This window comes from Megalops cyprinoides, chromosome 17 (assembly GCF_013368585.1).
Source record: "Megalops cyprinoides isolate fMegCyp1 chromosome 17, fMegCyp1.pri, whole genome shotgun sequence".
Classification (NCBI taxonomy): Eukaryota; Metazoa; Chordata; class Actinopteri; order Elopiformes; family Megalopidae; genus Megalops; species Megalops cyprinoides.
The window spans coordinates 26,590,348-26,606,624 of record NC_050599.1 but is presented as its reverse complement, the minus strand read 5'-3'; the positions used below and the strand labels follow the sequence as shown (position 1 = coordinate 26,606,624).

The following is a 16,277-nucleotide window of genomic DNA, read 5'->3' as shown; positions in this document are numbered from 1 at the left end:
TGGATGCTGTTAGATGGCTGTTTTCTGCCATAGGGTGAAGACACACAACTTCAGGCTGCATATTGGCTCGTCTATGTAAGTATAACACTTACATTTTTCTTTCCTTGTATATTACTGCAATGATTATAGTACTTTTACCCTAATTGTTGAAATGTACTTATTATGGCACTTATTATATATTCAGCATGACACTGGTTATTATAGTGCTGTGTGGCAGATTAACACATGTTCAGATGTGGGTCATTCCCGGCATATGCTATTCATGTGGTTCATATGGCTTCATACTGTGTGCAGTTTTGATACCTTTCCTGTTGTACTTTGCACTGGATCAGCATGTCTATCAAATGATTAAGTGTAACTGTGAATGTAAACTTAAGCAGTCAACCCTATAATGAGACCAGTTTTAAAATGTAATGGCCCCCACCCAGCAGCTCCAGCAATACACAAAAAAAAAAAAAAAAAAAACTGTTGGCTGATTCACACTGAGCCAGCCCTGAGGGTTTTCTGAGGAAACCATTCCATGGAGTGACTGTCCACTATATGCTGAAGTGATTAAAGATGTAGGTATTACAGGGATCCTACACCAATGAGAATTCTTTCCTGGATTACTCTAGTATTTCTCCAATGTTCTGCCATACAACGTCTATGCTACCTGATTGTCTAACTTAATTAAATATCTGTCTGAGTGCTTGGCTTGCTCTTCCACAGTCATGTAGACATACATCAGGACTCAGGGACCGTCCCACACACGGCTCCCCAAATCACATGCTTTTTTTCCTGTGGCAATTATGGTAGGGACACACAGTGTGCAAGTCAATTTTATCACAAACACATTGTTACAAGTGAATTTGGGATCCTTGTCACTGAACAACCCGACAACTCCAAAACTCACATTCAGTTTCTTCTAAGTCAGATTTCCAAAACCCGCTTCCAAATGTAATTAATTAGGCCATGAAAAAGCATGACGAATATCCTTCAGTGTGATGTAGGGTTAAACTATAGTTAGTGCAAATGCAAATTACATGTGGATTGGTGAATTCACAAACCACCTTTTGACCTGCAAAATGATCCAGAAATCAATATTTACTCATTTAACCCTCCTTAACTTGAAACAAGGGCTAAATCTACTATTCTGCCAATACTGAAGGAAGCACTGACTGTCCTCTCCTTCACACAAGATTTGCTTCAGATATTATTGTATTAAGTGGATCAAGGCTTTATTGACTTCTCTTTAAACTGAGCCATATTTGTCTGGCTTTTCCTTAAGTGGATGATTGGTCTCTCTTCAGTCTTCAGACTTGCCAGTACCTGGTCAACAAGCAACAGTAACTGACAAATATTCAGTATCATTATAACTAGAAATATTATTGTTGTATTTAATATAAACACACTGGCGACCTTCATGTATTTAGTGATTTACAGTCTTTATTAATGAAACTGAAATGGCAATCTATAGTATTTTTTATTATTTGTTGATAAGATGGCATCGTGAATCGTGTTATTTATTATCGATGCAACTGGCTGGGTGGTCACAAAAGTAATTCAGGTTACCAACCCACTACCCCTCACTTCCATCCCAAACAGTATGGTAGCATAATGGATATTGCCAGGCAACCAATACAAGTTCTACAGCCATACTGGTTTGATTCGTAAATTTGTTCCAAGGTTGCGGAAAGTATTTTCTCACTAAAAACTTAGTAAACTACAAGTATTTGTAAAACTAGCTCCATATTGTTAACTACAGCAAGGTGCTGCTAGAGCCGCTACAAGTGTTAGCTACCATGATTTCCAGCACGCACCGTTGAATGATTGGGTTGAGGGGCTGTCTGTCTCTGACGTCTGCGGACGCACACGCTTCATGCATTGGATTTCGACGCCCGACACCCCCCCCCCCCCCAAACCCCGAAAAGCAGATCTACAGTTGAGAGTCATTACGGGTGTGTCAGCATGCTGAACTGGAGCGATACAGGTTAAGCGTCTCTCTTACATTTTACAATCTATTTGGTTAGCTTTACCAATTTTGTTTATTTGCGATATAGTTTGATGCACAGGCTAAATTGTTCAGTTACGAATAATGTGACTAGTCTAGCAAAGACTTGCTTACTCTATGATGGGTTTTCGGAAAGTTGAATAGCGTGGTGATATAATTCATTACAAAGTGTTAGTCTACAGACTAAAATTAACTGGCTAGGTAATGTCAAGAACCAATAACTAACAAAGCAAACTGGGGACAAAAAGAGGGTGTGGAATGCTGATGTAGTTTGCCTCATCGGTCACATGGAAAGTGAGTCGCACTTCCTACTTCACCTGTGTTGTTAGAACACCACATGAGTACAGCAATCTGGCTTTGCAAGTCAAATTCGTTGTGTTCTCCCTTTTAGCCGAAACTCCAAAAATGCAATTTCGCATTGCCATCTGCCTCGCCCTCTTCTCGGTCGCCTCTGCTGAACTCGTGAAGTTTATTGACTGTGGTAAGTAGTGCTGTAGCTATTTTTTTTTTTGAAATATACAACGATTTATGCAACTTACTGCTCGTCTGCGTTAGTCATGGTTTGTTTTCTTAACAAGCTAAAACCTTTTGTTTTATCAAAAGGGAAGAATTCACGTTGATTTTCACATTGGACTCAGTGGTTTACATAAAACAAAAGTTGCAAGAAAATCACATTCTTGGTCACACAGTTCTTTGAGTGTGAGAGAATCGCTTTTGCGGGCTTGTTTACGTGTTTGTTTGTTTACTTTGTGCGCAACACTTTATTCCCGTTTACGTGCGTATGGAATAAGGTTTTTGTTCAGTTTTGCCTTGCCAGTTGCGGATTTTATTTTAGAGCCCTATTCAGGTCGGTTTTTCGTTCTGCTTGCTGAAGCAACGTTATGTATAACCCACTAAATGAGTTTGTGAGTACACCGTTAGTAAATGCTATTACTTTGCCAGACAAGAGTATGTGTATTCAACTCTTGACTGAAAAAGTATGGCCTCAAATCCCATGCCAGTAATGTAACTGCTGTAAATTTGGGCACATTAAAAGTAATAGTGTCTTGTCCTTATAATTTATCTTGACTTACACGTTAGTCTTCCATCCATAGAGTCCTTGCATAGTTTCTTGTTTGCAGAATTGAAAGCGGAAAATAATTTTATTACTGTATACTGATTGTGAACATGAAGTCTTCAATTGTCAGAGAGAAGGAAGTGTCACCCACAAATAGCTGTGAAAAACTAAAATAGCTTTCCTCTCGATCATACTTACAAGACCTGATGCCATGTAAGGGGTGACTCAACACTGCTCATTGTGACGCGTGCATGCTGGTGGTTTGATTCAGTCTAAAGTTTTCATGTGAAAGGATCATGGCTGGTCCAGTTAAGCCTGACCTCTGCTTTCATCTTAACTATGAAAAGCCTTCTTGGAGCCCTTTGGGTCCATGGCTACTTTTAGGCCCTTTTAAAAAGCTATTTAAACTTACTGTTGGTTATTTGTAATTGTTACTTTTTTTTAACCTGAGTAATTTTATCAATTAGCCCACTTTTATTGATGTTCCTACCTAATTTTAAATTTGGCGTGTGTATTTTCAATGCCTATTTTTAATATTTTAGTTAGAGGGTGCTTTAGGTTGCCAGTATGAAAACCACTGTGGAAATAAAGGATATTATTATTATTATTATTATTATACGTAATGAACCATCATGTTGTGATTGTAATTGTCTAACTGCCTTGGTGACCCACTTCCAGGATCAGCTGAGGGAAAGGTCATAACCGTTGATATCCAACCATGTCCGACACAGCCTTGTCAGCTGCACAAAGGACAGTCCTATGGAGTCAATGTGACCTTCAGCAGTGGTAAACATTTATATTTATTATTGATTGTAAAGAAAGTGCAAACAAAAAATGAGAAAGGTGGTTGTCAAACTCCTTGCTTGATAAGGAGAAAGTACAGGCCTTTGTTTTTTCTGAGATCACAAAGTGCCAAAATGGCACAAAGTGTACAAATATACAACTTATTTGCTGGGTGCAAAGACGTGTTGGCAAATGGTTCGCACAGCCTTCGGAAGTTGTGTTTGGACAAATGGAATTACATTAATTACCGTGGTGTTGCAACTGCTCACTTTTTTGTGCAAACTCTGCAGCTGTCGAAAGTCAGACAAGTAAAGCGGTGGTGCATGGGGTGATCCTGAAGGTGCCTGTCCCCTTCCCCATCCCGAACGATGATGGCTGTCAGTCTGGGATCACCTGCCCCATTCAGAAGCAGAAGGTCTACAGCTATGTCAATAAGCTGCCTGTCAAGACACAGTACCCCTCGGTGAGTATGCTGTCAGTTTCCTGGGCAGAACAGGATCCATAAATACATACAGTCTTTTGTTAACTGTTTCACTACCTATCATTTAGCTCCTTCATACTTGATTTCATGCTGTATGTCTTGAACAGTGTACTGCAGAGGTAGTTCCTCCATTGATCTGATGTTGGCTACAGGGTCTTCATGTTGAAAGTGAACCCTTTTTTACAGCCTTATGCAATTTCCAGTGGACACTAGACCCTGTTTAAATGTGCTCTTTGATTTTTTTTTCCCAGATCAAACTGGTTGTGGAATGGGAGCTGAGGGATGATTCTGGCAAAGACTTGTTTTGCATCAAATTCCCTGTACAGATCACAAGTTAAAGGAGACATGGCTGAAAGTAATGTAAATGAGGTTCTTAGGCTGCAACATATTTGCAGAGGTCTGATAAGGGAATAGTTTTGGACACATATGAATTGTCTCATTTTTATTAATGGATTTTAGTCTCTAATTGATCTTAAATTTTACACCTTTATTAAATTGCACATTAAGTTTTTGATGTTTAAACTTTTTTTTTCTTATCACCATAAAAGAGTATAAAGAGTGTCTTAAGTTCTTATGGTTAATGGTCACGTTGTTGAAACTGCCTTAATGCTGCCTAATTGTTCTTCCTTCATGCTTTTTCCATAGTGAATCACTGACCGGAAAAGAACAAACTTTTAGCACATAGTTATTTTAACATGTATAATTTAAATTGTGTGACTTCATGCTGTTTTTTCACCAGCTGTTAAGATTTAGACTAGTTAGACTAGCTAATGTCAGGTGTCCCTGGGGTCTTACACACAGGTAGAAAATGCACTGGAAGCTTCATCCAAAGGGATTGTCAATAAATTATACCTTTTGTATTTTTGTAATGTTACTAAAAATGTATTTTAATGTTCACATTTAATAAAGACCTAAATTTAATAAACATTGGGGTCTGTTTACTTGTAAGAACTCATTTGGAATTGTGGAGCCTACAGAGTGGAGTTGCAGCTACTTACCACAGAAATTAAATTTGCACATTTTTGTTGACGTCATGCCAAGATTGGATATCATAAATACACAAACACCTGTCACAGAAACAAAACATTTGAATGTGACAGAGTTCACATACAAATAATAGCGTCCTTGGCAGTGCATTTAACATGGGTACACACTCATATGAAAATCAAAAGGGCTACGAGTTCCAGGAGCAAGGCTCTATTGAGACACAGTAGCAGCCAAGCTCGGCGACCGGAAAAAATACAGGGGGTGGATATCTGGATATAAGGAGACAACTGGGGATGCAATGCATCCCTAAGCACCCCGGCCTGGCCCTGCCTCTATTGTAGTTTGTCTTCAGGACACAAGTTAAAGCATGTCAATTTTACAACGCTCTTTTGCAAAGGGCGCTATTTGTTTTCCAATCGGATATAAATTGTATTGATGTCTGATTGGTCCACGTGTAGCGGATGATTGGCTGAGGCGCTGCATCCGGCAAGTTTAAGCCAATCACAGTCGCATTTGATGAGTCTTCGAAGAGAGAAATTCCGTCCATTGAAAGGCGCTGTGGTGTGCTCACCCAGAGATGCTTTGCGGCAGTGAAGGCGAACGCGCTCCTGAACCCACTAAAATGGCGGTGGCTGTAAGAACTCTACAAGATCAGCTCGAAAAGGCGAAAGAAAGCCTTAAAAATGTGGATGAAAACATTCGCAAATTAACGGGGAGGGATCCTAACGAACTCAGGTACGTGTGACATGAAAGGTACAGGCACAAACAATCAGCGTTAGTAAATTATCACTAGAGGTAGATAGCTGGTATGCATGGTGTGGTCATGGCATTTGTTTGGTCCGAAGTGGCTAAGATAAGTATTATGGCTAAATGGAGTTTTAACTATGCAAAGAAATATACACAGTCAGCAACTTAGCAAGCTAACCTTACTTTTCCAGCAAAGTAAGAATATCTTAGTACATTTGGGGTTTCGGTATTCCATCTAGCTAGTTAGCTAACGAACAAGCCTTCAATCCTTTACGAAATGATGAAGCTAATGTCTTAGCTAGTTAGGCCTAGCGTCTCCGTCCCAAGCATATGCGACAGAATCGATTGCTGTATACCAGTGACTGTTTAAACTTGTAAGCTAACGACGTTATCCGTTATCGTGCATGCAGTAGTGAGCTGAGGTAGGTAGATGTATTTCTTGTGTGCAGTAGTTCGATGAGTTATCTAGGTAATGGCTATCTATGTTGTTGGACTAGGCCTTTGCCCACACCAGATGGATAGCTAACGAAAGTGTCCATGTATATTATGTCTTACCTGTTAAAATATGGATGCCGACATTATCCTTAAAGTTATAGTTGGCTAGTTAAGTGGCTTGATTATACAGTCTCCAAGTGTTAAAAATAGAGGTACTATAAGATACAGAAGTTACTTACCTGATCGGTGCTGTTGACATTGCCCAGCTACCTAATTCATAATTCGTTGGTTGGTTGCGAATTACAGCTACCTGGTATTGCGGTTCCGTATGTACGTGTTTGGCGTGCTAGTTGGGCAGATGGCTAACTGGCTAGCCAGACACAATGTTAGTTACTGTGGTATGGTTGTTATTCACAATGGTATGAGATTCAATTTTACGGCTTTTTTGCGGTCTAGCTGGATGCAGGAAAGGTGGGAAAAGTATCTAATTTCAGTTTCAGCGATAACTCGCTCATCAAACAATACGGTGATCTGCTAAAAACGATAATGTGCGATCTGAAAACCAACAGGTAGTGAACTCAACATCTTAATCTGCTGAGAGTACTGACCTGTAAAGAGTCACCTTGCCCTTGTACGAAAAACATCGTTTATTATTAGACGAGGGTTCGTAAGTTGGTTAGCTCGATACGGTTGTTGTAACAACAGGGAACTCCGCTAGGTGTAGACCCGTCTTGTGTACGTCTCGGGTCAGGTTGTGGATTTCCGTGCATTTTTTTTTTATAAATTTACATATCATAGACAGACATGCTTGATACATTGTACCATGTTAGCTCCCTGAACGCAACCCCTCGTCTTTTCTCGGAGGTGTTGTGTGGTGCAAAACAATTCTTAAATCATTTCGGTGCAGTATAAGTTGATCTGATCACTGAATAATAGTTTAGTGTTTGCATGCTCAGGCATGTAATGGTGCCCTTCTTTTTCCTAGACCTGGCCAGGCCAGAAGACTACCCATCGCAGGGCTTGGTGGAGGTAGGGGGCGTGGCATTAATTTGCTGAGGTAAGCCATTTCGAAGTTCACGTACACTGACTTAACATGTTATGAATGATTTTTGTGATTGAAAGAATATGCAAAGAAATTTTAGGAGAGGGTGAAACATTTACTGGATGTATTTCTTTTGCGGTTCTGTCAAGGCGCGGGCTCTCGGACAGCGGAGGAGGACCCCCGGCAAAGCAGAGGGACATCGAAGGGGCACTCCTCAGGTGAGTTTTGCTCATCAGACTGGTTTTGCAGGGGTGGGGTGGGATGGGGTGGTAATAATGTTCCATTCGAGTCAGTGGTGTCTCTTACAAAACCCTGCCGTGCAGCATGTTGCCTGGCTTGGTCTGGTTTTACTGCTCATTCTTTCATGATGGTGGAATTGTTATGGTGGAGCTTCGGTTTGAGAGCCAACTCACAAAGTCTTGTAAATTTTTTCAGGTTGGCCGGAGACCAGCGAGCGCGGAGAGATTCGCGCCATGACAGCGACGCAGACGATGACGATGACGTCAAAAAGGTAACGCCACCGTTGTGAGAGGAATCGCGACATAATAAAAGGCAGACAGTACATTTACATCGGAAACCTTAGGAGAGTGCACCCATGGTCAATGATTCTCTTTCCATTCATTTGTGATGCAGAGTTTGCAGCTTGCATTGGTCTCTGGATGAAGAAACACCACAGTGTGCAAAAGTGACTTAAACATGTAAAAGTTGAAAGAAAACCTTTTTTCTCTTCCAAACAGCCAGCGTTGCAGTCATCCGTTGTTGCTACCTCCAAAGAGCGAACGCGTCGGGACCTGATTCAAGATCAAACCATGGACGAAAAGGGAAAGCAAAGGTATGTGCCTGTTATCCCAAGGATGTCAGTTTTTACTTTTGGTTAAAGTTGAGAATTTTATTTTTATTAATTTATTGTCTGGATTCTGACACTGCAGGAATCGACGCATGTTCGGCCTGTTGATGGGTACTCTTCAGAAGTTCAAACAGGAGTCCACAGTGGCCACAGAGAAGGTAAGGTCCTCCATTGTCTCAAATCTTTTGTATCATGTTTAACAAGCCCATTTACTGTATACTGCTTAACAGAAAGATTAAAACAATTTAAAAATTGTTAATGGCTGGGTAACAGAAGTTATCAGCTGTGAAATGTTGATAGATTCTGGCTGCAGATGCCAAAGGCAGATCTTTCCAAAAAAGGCAACCTTGTCCATGCGATCCTGCTCATGGATGTGACGTCCCTCTTACTCGTCCAGGGAATTGTACACCGCAACATGCCACAGAGACCGCAATGTTAAAACGGTTTAGTATGGTTTATGGCAGTAAATTGATGAAACCAGACACGTGTGCGAAATGCAGCTTGGAGCACTGTGGCTGGTTTAGTAAACATTAGTCTCTATGGATTGGGTTAGGGGCGTCACATCTGCGCAAGACCACATTGGGGAAGATCACCACTCTGGGCAGATCTGTGGCCATTCCCATCTTACTGAACTACGTGAAATGATGATGAAAGTTGATTTTTTTTTTTATTAATGCATACCTGAGACATAACTATGTGATTTCAGTTTGTTCCCACTCTAAGTGGTGTGCAGACAACTGAAATTGAAACTTTATTAAATTTAGTACCTGATTGCCTCTTTACGATTCAATACAATATTCTCACCAGCTGTAAAATGTATTCATTACCCAATTTCAAACAGTCCACACACTGACTAGAGTATTTGTCAGCAGCAGTTCAGAAATACATTTTACATTCTTGTTTTCTTTACAGATGGCAACATAAACATGACACTTTCAGTTATGTGCATTGTGGGAAATGGTACTTTAATGGTACTCCACTTTATAGGTAGGAAGTAATTGGGCTGATGGAAATGGAGGGATACGAATATTTTTCCCTCCTGTACCCACAGGAAAAAAGGCGTCAGGAGATCGAACAAAAGCTTGAAGTCCAAGCAGAGCAAGAGCGAAAGAAGGTGGAGAGTGAGAGGCGAGAGCTCTTCGAGGAGAGGCGGGCAAAGCAGACTGAGCTGAGGCTGCTGGAGCAGAAAGTGGAGCTCGCTCAGCTGGTACGCGACTCCCGTAGCAACCGTCGCCGAAATTTACACATCACTCATTGCTGCGCTCATCACGTAGAAATGCTTTTTTGTTTTTCATTTTGCAGCAAGAAGAGTGGAACGTTCACAACGCCAAAATAATCAAGTACATCCGCACGAAAACAAAGCCACCGATTTTCTACATCCCTGGGCGGATGTGCTCAGCCACCCATAAGCTCTTGGAGGAGTCTCAGAAAAAAATGAAAGGTAAGAAAACAGCGCCTTATCACCATCCAGTCACAGTTCAGTTGTATCTTAGAACGGCAGTGTTTTAGTGAACCAGAATGACTTTGTTTGAACAAAAGGGTTAATGTGGCTGAAATTTGAAATGCCATGAATTTGCATTGCTTTTTTTTTTCCTTCCCAACGTTACCCATTTATGTGACTCTGTATTCACTTTGTCTTCTACAACAATTTCCCATAGGGGCTGGGAACTGCAGCTGTCTAGTCAAAAGTAGATTTTTTTTAATCAGTACTCCACTGCTGCCGATGTGTCCGCTGGCCTAGTTTAATTTTCAGACAAACACAGTCTGGGTCAGTGAAAGCTGTTGTAGAAGTAATTTCATTACCAGGCTGCCAATGTAAGTGAAATATTCAAAAAGGTACACTTTTACAGGCACTATTTTGAGCTATACTGTTAACAGTGCGTTGTCAACTGCTTGCAGTCTGTTAATTGTGATTTCTAAAATAACTGGCAAACAAATGAGCAATTTGAGAACATCCTGTTTTTGTGTAAGCCTTAAACTTTTTTTAATAAAAACAATGCATTCTACCTGTATTAGAACAGTATAAATGGGCCCTTGAAGTGGAGAACAGTCAAAGTAGTGTTGCATGTTCTCCTGTAGTCTTTGTCCTCACGTCACCAATGTGTTTGCAGCCATGTTCGAGGAGAGGCAGGCGGAGTTTGCCGAGCAGTTGAACAAGATGGAGGCGCGGCCCAGGCGCCAGTCCATGCGGGACAGAGAGCAAGAGGCCAATCAGAGTGAAGAGCCGAAGCAGGAAGAGCAGGCGGAGGGTAAGCCAAGCGGGCAGGAGGCGGAGACAGGTAACCGGGAGGATGTGGAGATGGAGGAGGCGGGGGAGGAGGTGAGTGTAGCTCAGAGTGACGGGGAGCAGGCGGAGGAGGAGGAGGAGGAGGAGGAGCAGCGAGTGGGGCAGGAGCAGGCGCGGCAGGCGGAGGCCAGCAAGGAAGACGAGGAGGATGAGGAGGAAGAGGATGTAGGGCAAGCGGAGGGCAGGGAGGTGGAAGAGCGGGTGGCCGCCGTGGAGGCTGGGCGTACCGAGCGGGAGCAGCCGGGAGACGGGGGTTTGCAAGTGGAGGAGGCGACAGGGAGAGGGCAGGAGAGTCCAGAGGAGGTAGAGATGGAGGTAGGTAATGACGGGAGGGAGTCAGGAGAGACAGAGGGAGGGAAGGAGCCCCCGGCAGACCCGAGGCAGGAGTCCGCAGTGGAATCCGAAGGTCAGGAGAATGGCATCGAGGCCCAGTCCTCCACCAGCAAGCAGCAGCAGCCCCCTGAGGCCATGGAGACGGAGCCTGGCGCTGAAGTTAGGGTTGCCCCAGCCTCCGAGACCCAGTCCCTGCAGGAGGGTTCTGGTGCCGAGCGACCGGTGCCGACCGAGGCAGCCCATCCAGAGCGGGAGTCCCAGCCACAGCCCGATGCCAAGCCCAAGGCGGCTGGCGTCCCGGGAGAGGGGCGGGGCAGGGGCACAGTCCGTGACAGGAAGAAGAGCCGGAGCAGCAGCAGTTCCTCCTCTAGCTCATCCTCCAGCTCCTCGGGCTCCTCCTCCAGCGGCTCCTCCAGCTCCGGCAGCAGCTCCAGCTCCAGCACCTCCTCCAGCAGCCGGAGCCGAAGTCGCGGTGCTGGCCGTGACCGCGACCGGGACAGGAAGCGCCGGAGGCGGCCCTCCGAGAGGGACCGCGAGCGGAAACGAGGCGGGGCAAGTGGTGAGAGGGGCCACAAATCATCCAAAGGCGGCAGCCGAGACGCCAAGAGCTCCAAGTCTGACAGGAAGCGATCCCTCTCAGGAGGGAGCCGATCAGGGCAAAGGTCCTCACGAAGTGAGAGGGATCACAAATCAGACAGGAAAGACAAGAGGCGTTAAGTTCTTCCCCAGCCCCTTAAAAAGAGAAGCCATGTTTCCAGGAAAGGATTGAACATGGACTTTGAAGTGAAGTTTGCTCTGCAGAAAGGGTAAACTTCCGTCTAAAGCGTCACTGATGTCTCAGACTCAAACACATTGTCGGTCGCTGGAGGGGCAATTGGATGTTGCCATTTCCAGGTTTAGATAATTCAACATGGCTTCCACGTGTTCCTGTTAAACTGTTTTTAGAGTCGGACTGAAATTGCCATCTACAACAGCTCTTGAGACGTGAGTCCATCACTTTTTTTCAGGAGGGGCAAGGGGTTTTCCAATAACGCAAACTGCGTGTCAAAACAATTGTCATGCTGGAGTTGCAAGGAGCAAAACTGTCCTGTCTTCTGTATAAGCCTTGTTTTATTTTTTTTTTATATTGTACTGCTTTTAAGGTGATAATGTTAATTGTTAATTAATTCTGCCATCTGTGTGTCGGGCCTGGTTAATCGGAGCAGTGTCGCATGATTTCTGATCACCTACGTCTCGGCGGGGAGATCCAGCCATTCAGATTAGTTAAAAAGAGCTCAAGGAGGAGAACCTGTCTGCGTCAACCTTTTAAATGTAAGCATTTCTGGTTTTCTCATCGACTGTGTGGACAGGTTGTAATTTGTCGCAGTCGCGTGTACATGCCACGTCCATGTTTAATTTTAGTTCCGTTTGCTCTCTGAGATGGTCAAGCATCTCGGAACCCTGTGTGTGGAGGCAGTGCTTTTGGGAAATTGCTGAATAGGTTTGCTTTTTTGTACAAGTGATCAAAAACATCTTCATTAATAATAAAAAACCATTGGTTCAAAAAAACTTGGATGAGAATCAGCTGCTTCTGTAAGGGAGGATAAAATCTCTCCAGTCCTGTGGCAAATTGCCTATGGATTGGAACTCATCTCCAAGAACATGCAGAGAAATGCAGTCATGTAATTCTGATACTGCCTTCTACCACATAAGACTCATTCTTATGTATATTCTTATAAATATCTTTACAAGTTATCCAGTCTGAGCCCTTATGGTCTAATGTAGGTTATGCAGAACGTCATCAGTTAATTGCTTCATCAACACATGCAACAGTATGAGTCTTCAGGAAGTGTCGGGGGACTGAACATCGATACAGTTGCGCTCTGTGAAACATTATTTTTCTGGCAGCTGTATTACCTGGAGGAATGCATGCGACAGCAATGCCTTTGCGGTTAAACTACCTACCTGCTTGCTGCATCTCAATTTTTCCAAGACAGTGTGCCTGTTATCTGTGGGTGGTTTGAAGGTGGTGAAAGAAACTTCCCCGATCTTTCCAGTCAGTGCCAGTTGAGTTTTAGTGGCCACAGTCAATCAGGACCTGGGTTCAGCATTTCATCCACAAGACGGTGTCTTAACAAGTAACCAATTTTAGCCTGATTTCCCCTTCTCCACATCATTTGTGAAAAATGAGCTTATTGGCTATTTAGAGTGAACAGGGTGAGTTGACATGTAGCGTATGTTAATTTCAAGAATGTACACTGCTTGGCCAAAAAAAAGTCACCCTTTGGATTTAAATAAGCAAATGATCTGGGGTTGCTTCAATGGGTCAGGTCTAGGCTCAGCAACGTTATGTGGCAATAAAATGAAGTTAGCTGAGTACCTGAATGTACTGAATGACCAGGTTATCCCATCAATGGATTTTTTCCTTTACTGATAGCGGGGGCATATTCTAGGAAAACAATGCCAAGATTTATTGGGCTCAAATTGTGAAAGAGTGGTTTGGGGAGCACGAGGAATCATTTTCACACATGAATTGGCTACCACAGAGTCCTGACCTTAACCCCATTGAGAGTCTTTGGGATGTGCTGGAGAAGACTTCACGGAGTGGTTCGACTCTCCCCTTGTCATTACAAGATCTTGGCCAAAAAGTAATGCAACTCTGGAAATAAATGTTGTGACGTTGCATAAGGTTGTCAAAACAATGCCACGGCGAATGTGCACTGTAATCAAAGCTAAAGGCGGTCCAACAAAATATTAGAGTGTGCGACTTTTTTTTTTTTTTTTTGGCCAGGCAGTGTATATCAGATCCCTACCTCAGTATCAAGCTTTTCCAAATGAGTACAGGAATGTTTTGGCTAGTGCTAGCATAATGACATCTATATGTGAATCTGGTCTTTTACTGGGAAATTGGGAAGGGTGCGGCAGGGTGACCTGGAGATCAGGTTAGGGTCATGAGACAAGATTCAAAAAAAAAAAAAAAAAAACACCAATTGTTTATTTACACAATGTGCAGGTTCCTGAATCCCCACGTCCCAGACAGTATATTTTGGAACAAGACACTAACACTGTAGACTAGACAAAACATGTTTTTTCAGGCTAGGCCCTTACTGACCCTGGTAATACTTGGCTTGCAAACTTTCAGGACAGTTCCTAGTTGATTAGACTTCTTGGGAGCTCTGAACAGGCACTTGAGTACATGTAGCCCCTCTCTCTGGGTACAGGAAGGTTATCTTACCCATGTACCATAGAAAATATTCAAAATAGACCTTTCCCAGAAAGATCTAGATTATTTCAAAAGGCATGCATATTACACGCAATGGTTGTTACAATACGTCAAAATGACATTTGCACAACAGTGTCTCATTTTTACACCACCCATGGAATACCCATAATGGAAGAGACCATACTGGGACTATCAGGTGATGTATTGCCATAAAAGACCCCTGGATGGCACCTGCAACCCCGTTCCTGGATGAACTCCCACCAGAGAGCACAGGTAAGCAGTAGCTCATGGGCCTCCAAGCCTTCATCTTCCCTATCAGCGTGTGTTCAGTTTACAGTTTTGACTACAACTCATTTTAAAAAAGATTTTACCACCAGCTAAAATAGATTTTAACCATTGCTTTGAACACATGGTGCTCTTTGTGGAATGATGCAGGAAAACTAGTTTGTGTTAGTAGTTAAGCCTTCGGCTACTCTCTGCGGGGCCTGGATTTTTAACATATGACAACGGGAATTACCCATGTGTTTTACTGTCAGAAATGGAAAGAAGGGTACAGTCATGATTCAGTTGTGATACTGAGGTTTGTATATCATTTTTTCAAGGGATCAATCGGGAGCAATGGCACTCAAAATTATTTAAAAGGTTTATTAAAGAATTTGTAGTGTAGTCTTTCTAGTATTTTCTAGTCGGTTTTGCAATAGTTCACAGAAAATGGCAGTTAAGCCTTTCTGTTCATACTGCACTGTAGATCCATCCCTCTGTTGGCATTAATAATTTGGAAAATAATCATCCAGAGAGAAATCAGGACTAGTGCGTAGATACAGAAAAGCCAGATATCATAGACTTATGAAGGGCAGAAAAAGATACACGTTCAAACAACCAAAGTAAATGCATAGTACCTAATTGATTATAAAGAAAGTATTGCGTTCTCATAGCATAGATGATGGTTTGCAACAGTGACAAGCTACGTTGTGCTAATGGACACTGCCTTATGGTGATTCAAGAGCAGCATAACATCACATTATGCTGAAATGCACAAATTACCCCACAGTGATGTCTAACACTCTGTCAAAGCTCATTCACTGTGTGGGGGATGATGAGGTACCAGGAGCTAAGTGTACATATGCTTAGCAGACGCTCTTATCCATAGAGAATTGCACAGTTTATGATTTTTATGTTATCCATTTATACAGCTGGATATTTACTGAGGCTAAGTGCCTCCCCCAGGGATACGGCTGGTAGCCTTTGGGTTACTAGTCCTACTCTTTACCAGTACGCTACATTGCAGTCTGTAGTAGTATGTGTTCTGGTTCTGGGGACAGGCGAGTGTTGAAAAGATGGTAGGCTGTTCTGCAGTGAACATGGTTGTGGTTAGTTAGTTCTACCATTGAGGGTCTGAGTGAGGAAAAGATGTGAGTATAGTATGTGGGGCTTTTGCTTGCCACTCACAGTTCTTGTTGAGAGATTTGGATTGGTCTGTTTGAGCCGTTTGCACCAACCTGTAGCCTATGGTGGAGCAGCAGACCAACGGGGGACTGAGACAAGATTGCATGTTGCTGTTAACTAACCCAGACTTTGAGTACAAGGTAAGCATCCAATTTGTGTGTGGCTTGCTGGCCACATCCTGGCCTCCTACGCATATTTGAAGGAATCTGCTTACCAGACACCTGAATGGTTGGAGAATTGGCTTAAAAAATCAAATCATTAGTTAAATAAATCTAACAAAAATCATGACCTCATTACACTATTTAACTAAGGGAAATTATGCCATTCTAAATTGCTGAAATTAATGCACCTAACGTGTAATATTTTGTATTTTCAAAGCTGTCTGTATCTTTTTTAATAAGCAGACAGTTCCCTTGCCTTCATCACTGTGATCAATCCTAAAGGACAAAATGTTTGCAGTTTTCAGCACAAGACTGTTCTGTTCTGCAAGTTTGGATCAATATGCTGAGTTATACCAAACTACTAGGGGTTTTTGCGTCTTTCTTGTCCATTCACAGAGAGGTATTTTGGTGGTCTCATTCAACTCAATCTTCTGGGGATTGCTGTGTTTTTGAGATTTTTGTTTTACCAAGATCAATTT

The 16,277-nt window shown here is 42.7% G+C and overlaps 2 protein-coding genes across 2 annotated transcripts; both read left to right on the top strand.

Annotated features, from left to right (window-relative positions):
• The first annotated feature begins 1,926 nt into the window (after window positions 1–1,926).
• LOC118792490 (NPC intracellular cholesterol transporter 2-like) lies at window positions 1,927–5,216 on the top strand. Its single transcript, XM_036550346.1, has 5 exons — window positions 1,927–1,969; window positions 2,382–2,471; window positions 3,726–3,833; window positions 4,121–4,293; window positions 4,563–5,216. Exons 1-5 carry the CDS (start codon window positions 1,948–1,950, stop codon window positions 4,647–4,649), a joined length of 480 nt encoding a protein of 159 aa, XP_036406239.1. The 5' UTR covers window positions 1,927–1,947; the 3' UTR covers window positions 4,650–5,216.
• Window positions 5,217–5,898: 682 nt separating this feature from the next.
• On the top strand, window positions 5,899–12,467 carry LOC118792026 (pinin-like). Its single transcript, XM_036549711.1, has 9 exons — window positions 5,899–6,033; window positions 7,466–7,537; window positions 7,672–7,740; window positions 7,958–8,033; window positions 8,260–8,354; window positions 8,452–8,527; window positions 9,421–9,576; window positions 9,672–9,810; window positions 10,481–12,467. The coding sequence occupies exons 1-9, from the start codon at window positions 5,921–5,923 to the stop codon at window positions 11,704–11,706; spliced, it is 2,022 nt and encodes a 673-aa protein (XP_036405604.1). The 5' UTR covers window positions 5,899–5,920; the 3' UTR covers window positions 11,707–12,467.
• The last annotated feature ends 3,810 nt before the right edge of the window (window positions 12,468–16,277 follow it).

What these genes read in the sequence shown, in the direction of transcription:
- LOC118792490 (XM_036550346.1), top strand. Translation starts at nt 1,948, where the DNA reads ATGCTGAACTGGAGCGATACAG. An exon ending in GCTGAACTGGAGCGATACAG is followed by an intron (nt 1,970 to 2,381) that starts GTTAAGCGTCTC and finishes TCTCCCTTTTAG; the next exon opens with CCGAAACTCCAAAAATGCAA. An exon ending in CAATGTGACCTTCAGCAGTG is followed by an intron (nt 3,834 to 4,120) that starts GTAAACATTTAT and finishes CAAACTCTGCAG; the next exon opens with CTGTCGAAAGTCAGACAAGT.
- LOC118792026 (XM_036549711.1), top strand. Translation starts at nt 5,921, where the DNA reads ATGGCGGTGGCTGTAAGAACTCTACAAGATCAGCTCGAAAAGGCGAAA. An exon ending in AGGGATCCTAACGAACTCAG is followed by an intron (nt 6,034 to 7,465) that starts GTACGTGTGACA and finishes TCTTTTTCCTAG; the next exon opens with ACCTGGCCAGGCCAGAAGAC. An exon ending in GACGAAAAGGGAAAGCAAAG is followed by an intron (nt 8,355 to 8,451) that starts GTATGTGCCTGT and finishes CTGACACTGCAG; the next exon opens with GAATCGACGCATGTTCGGCC.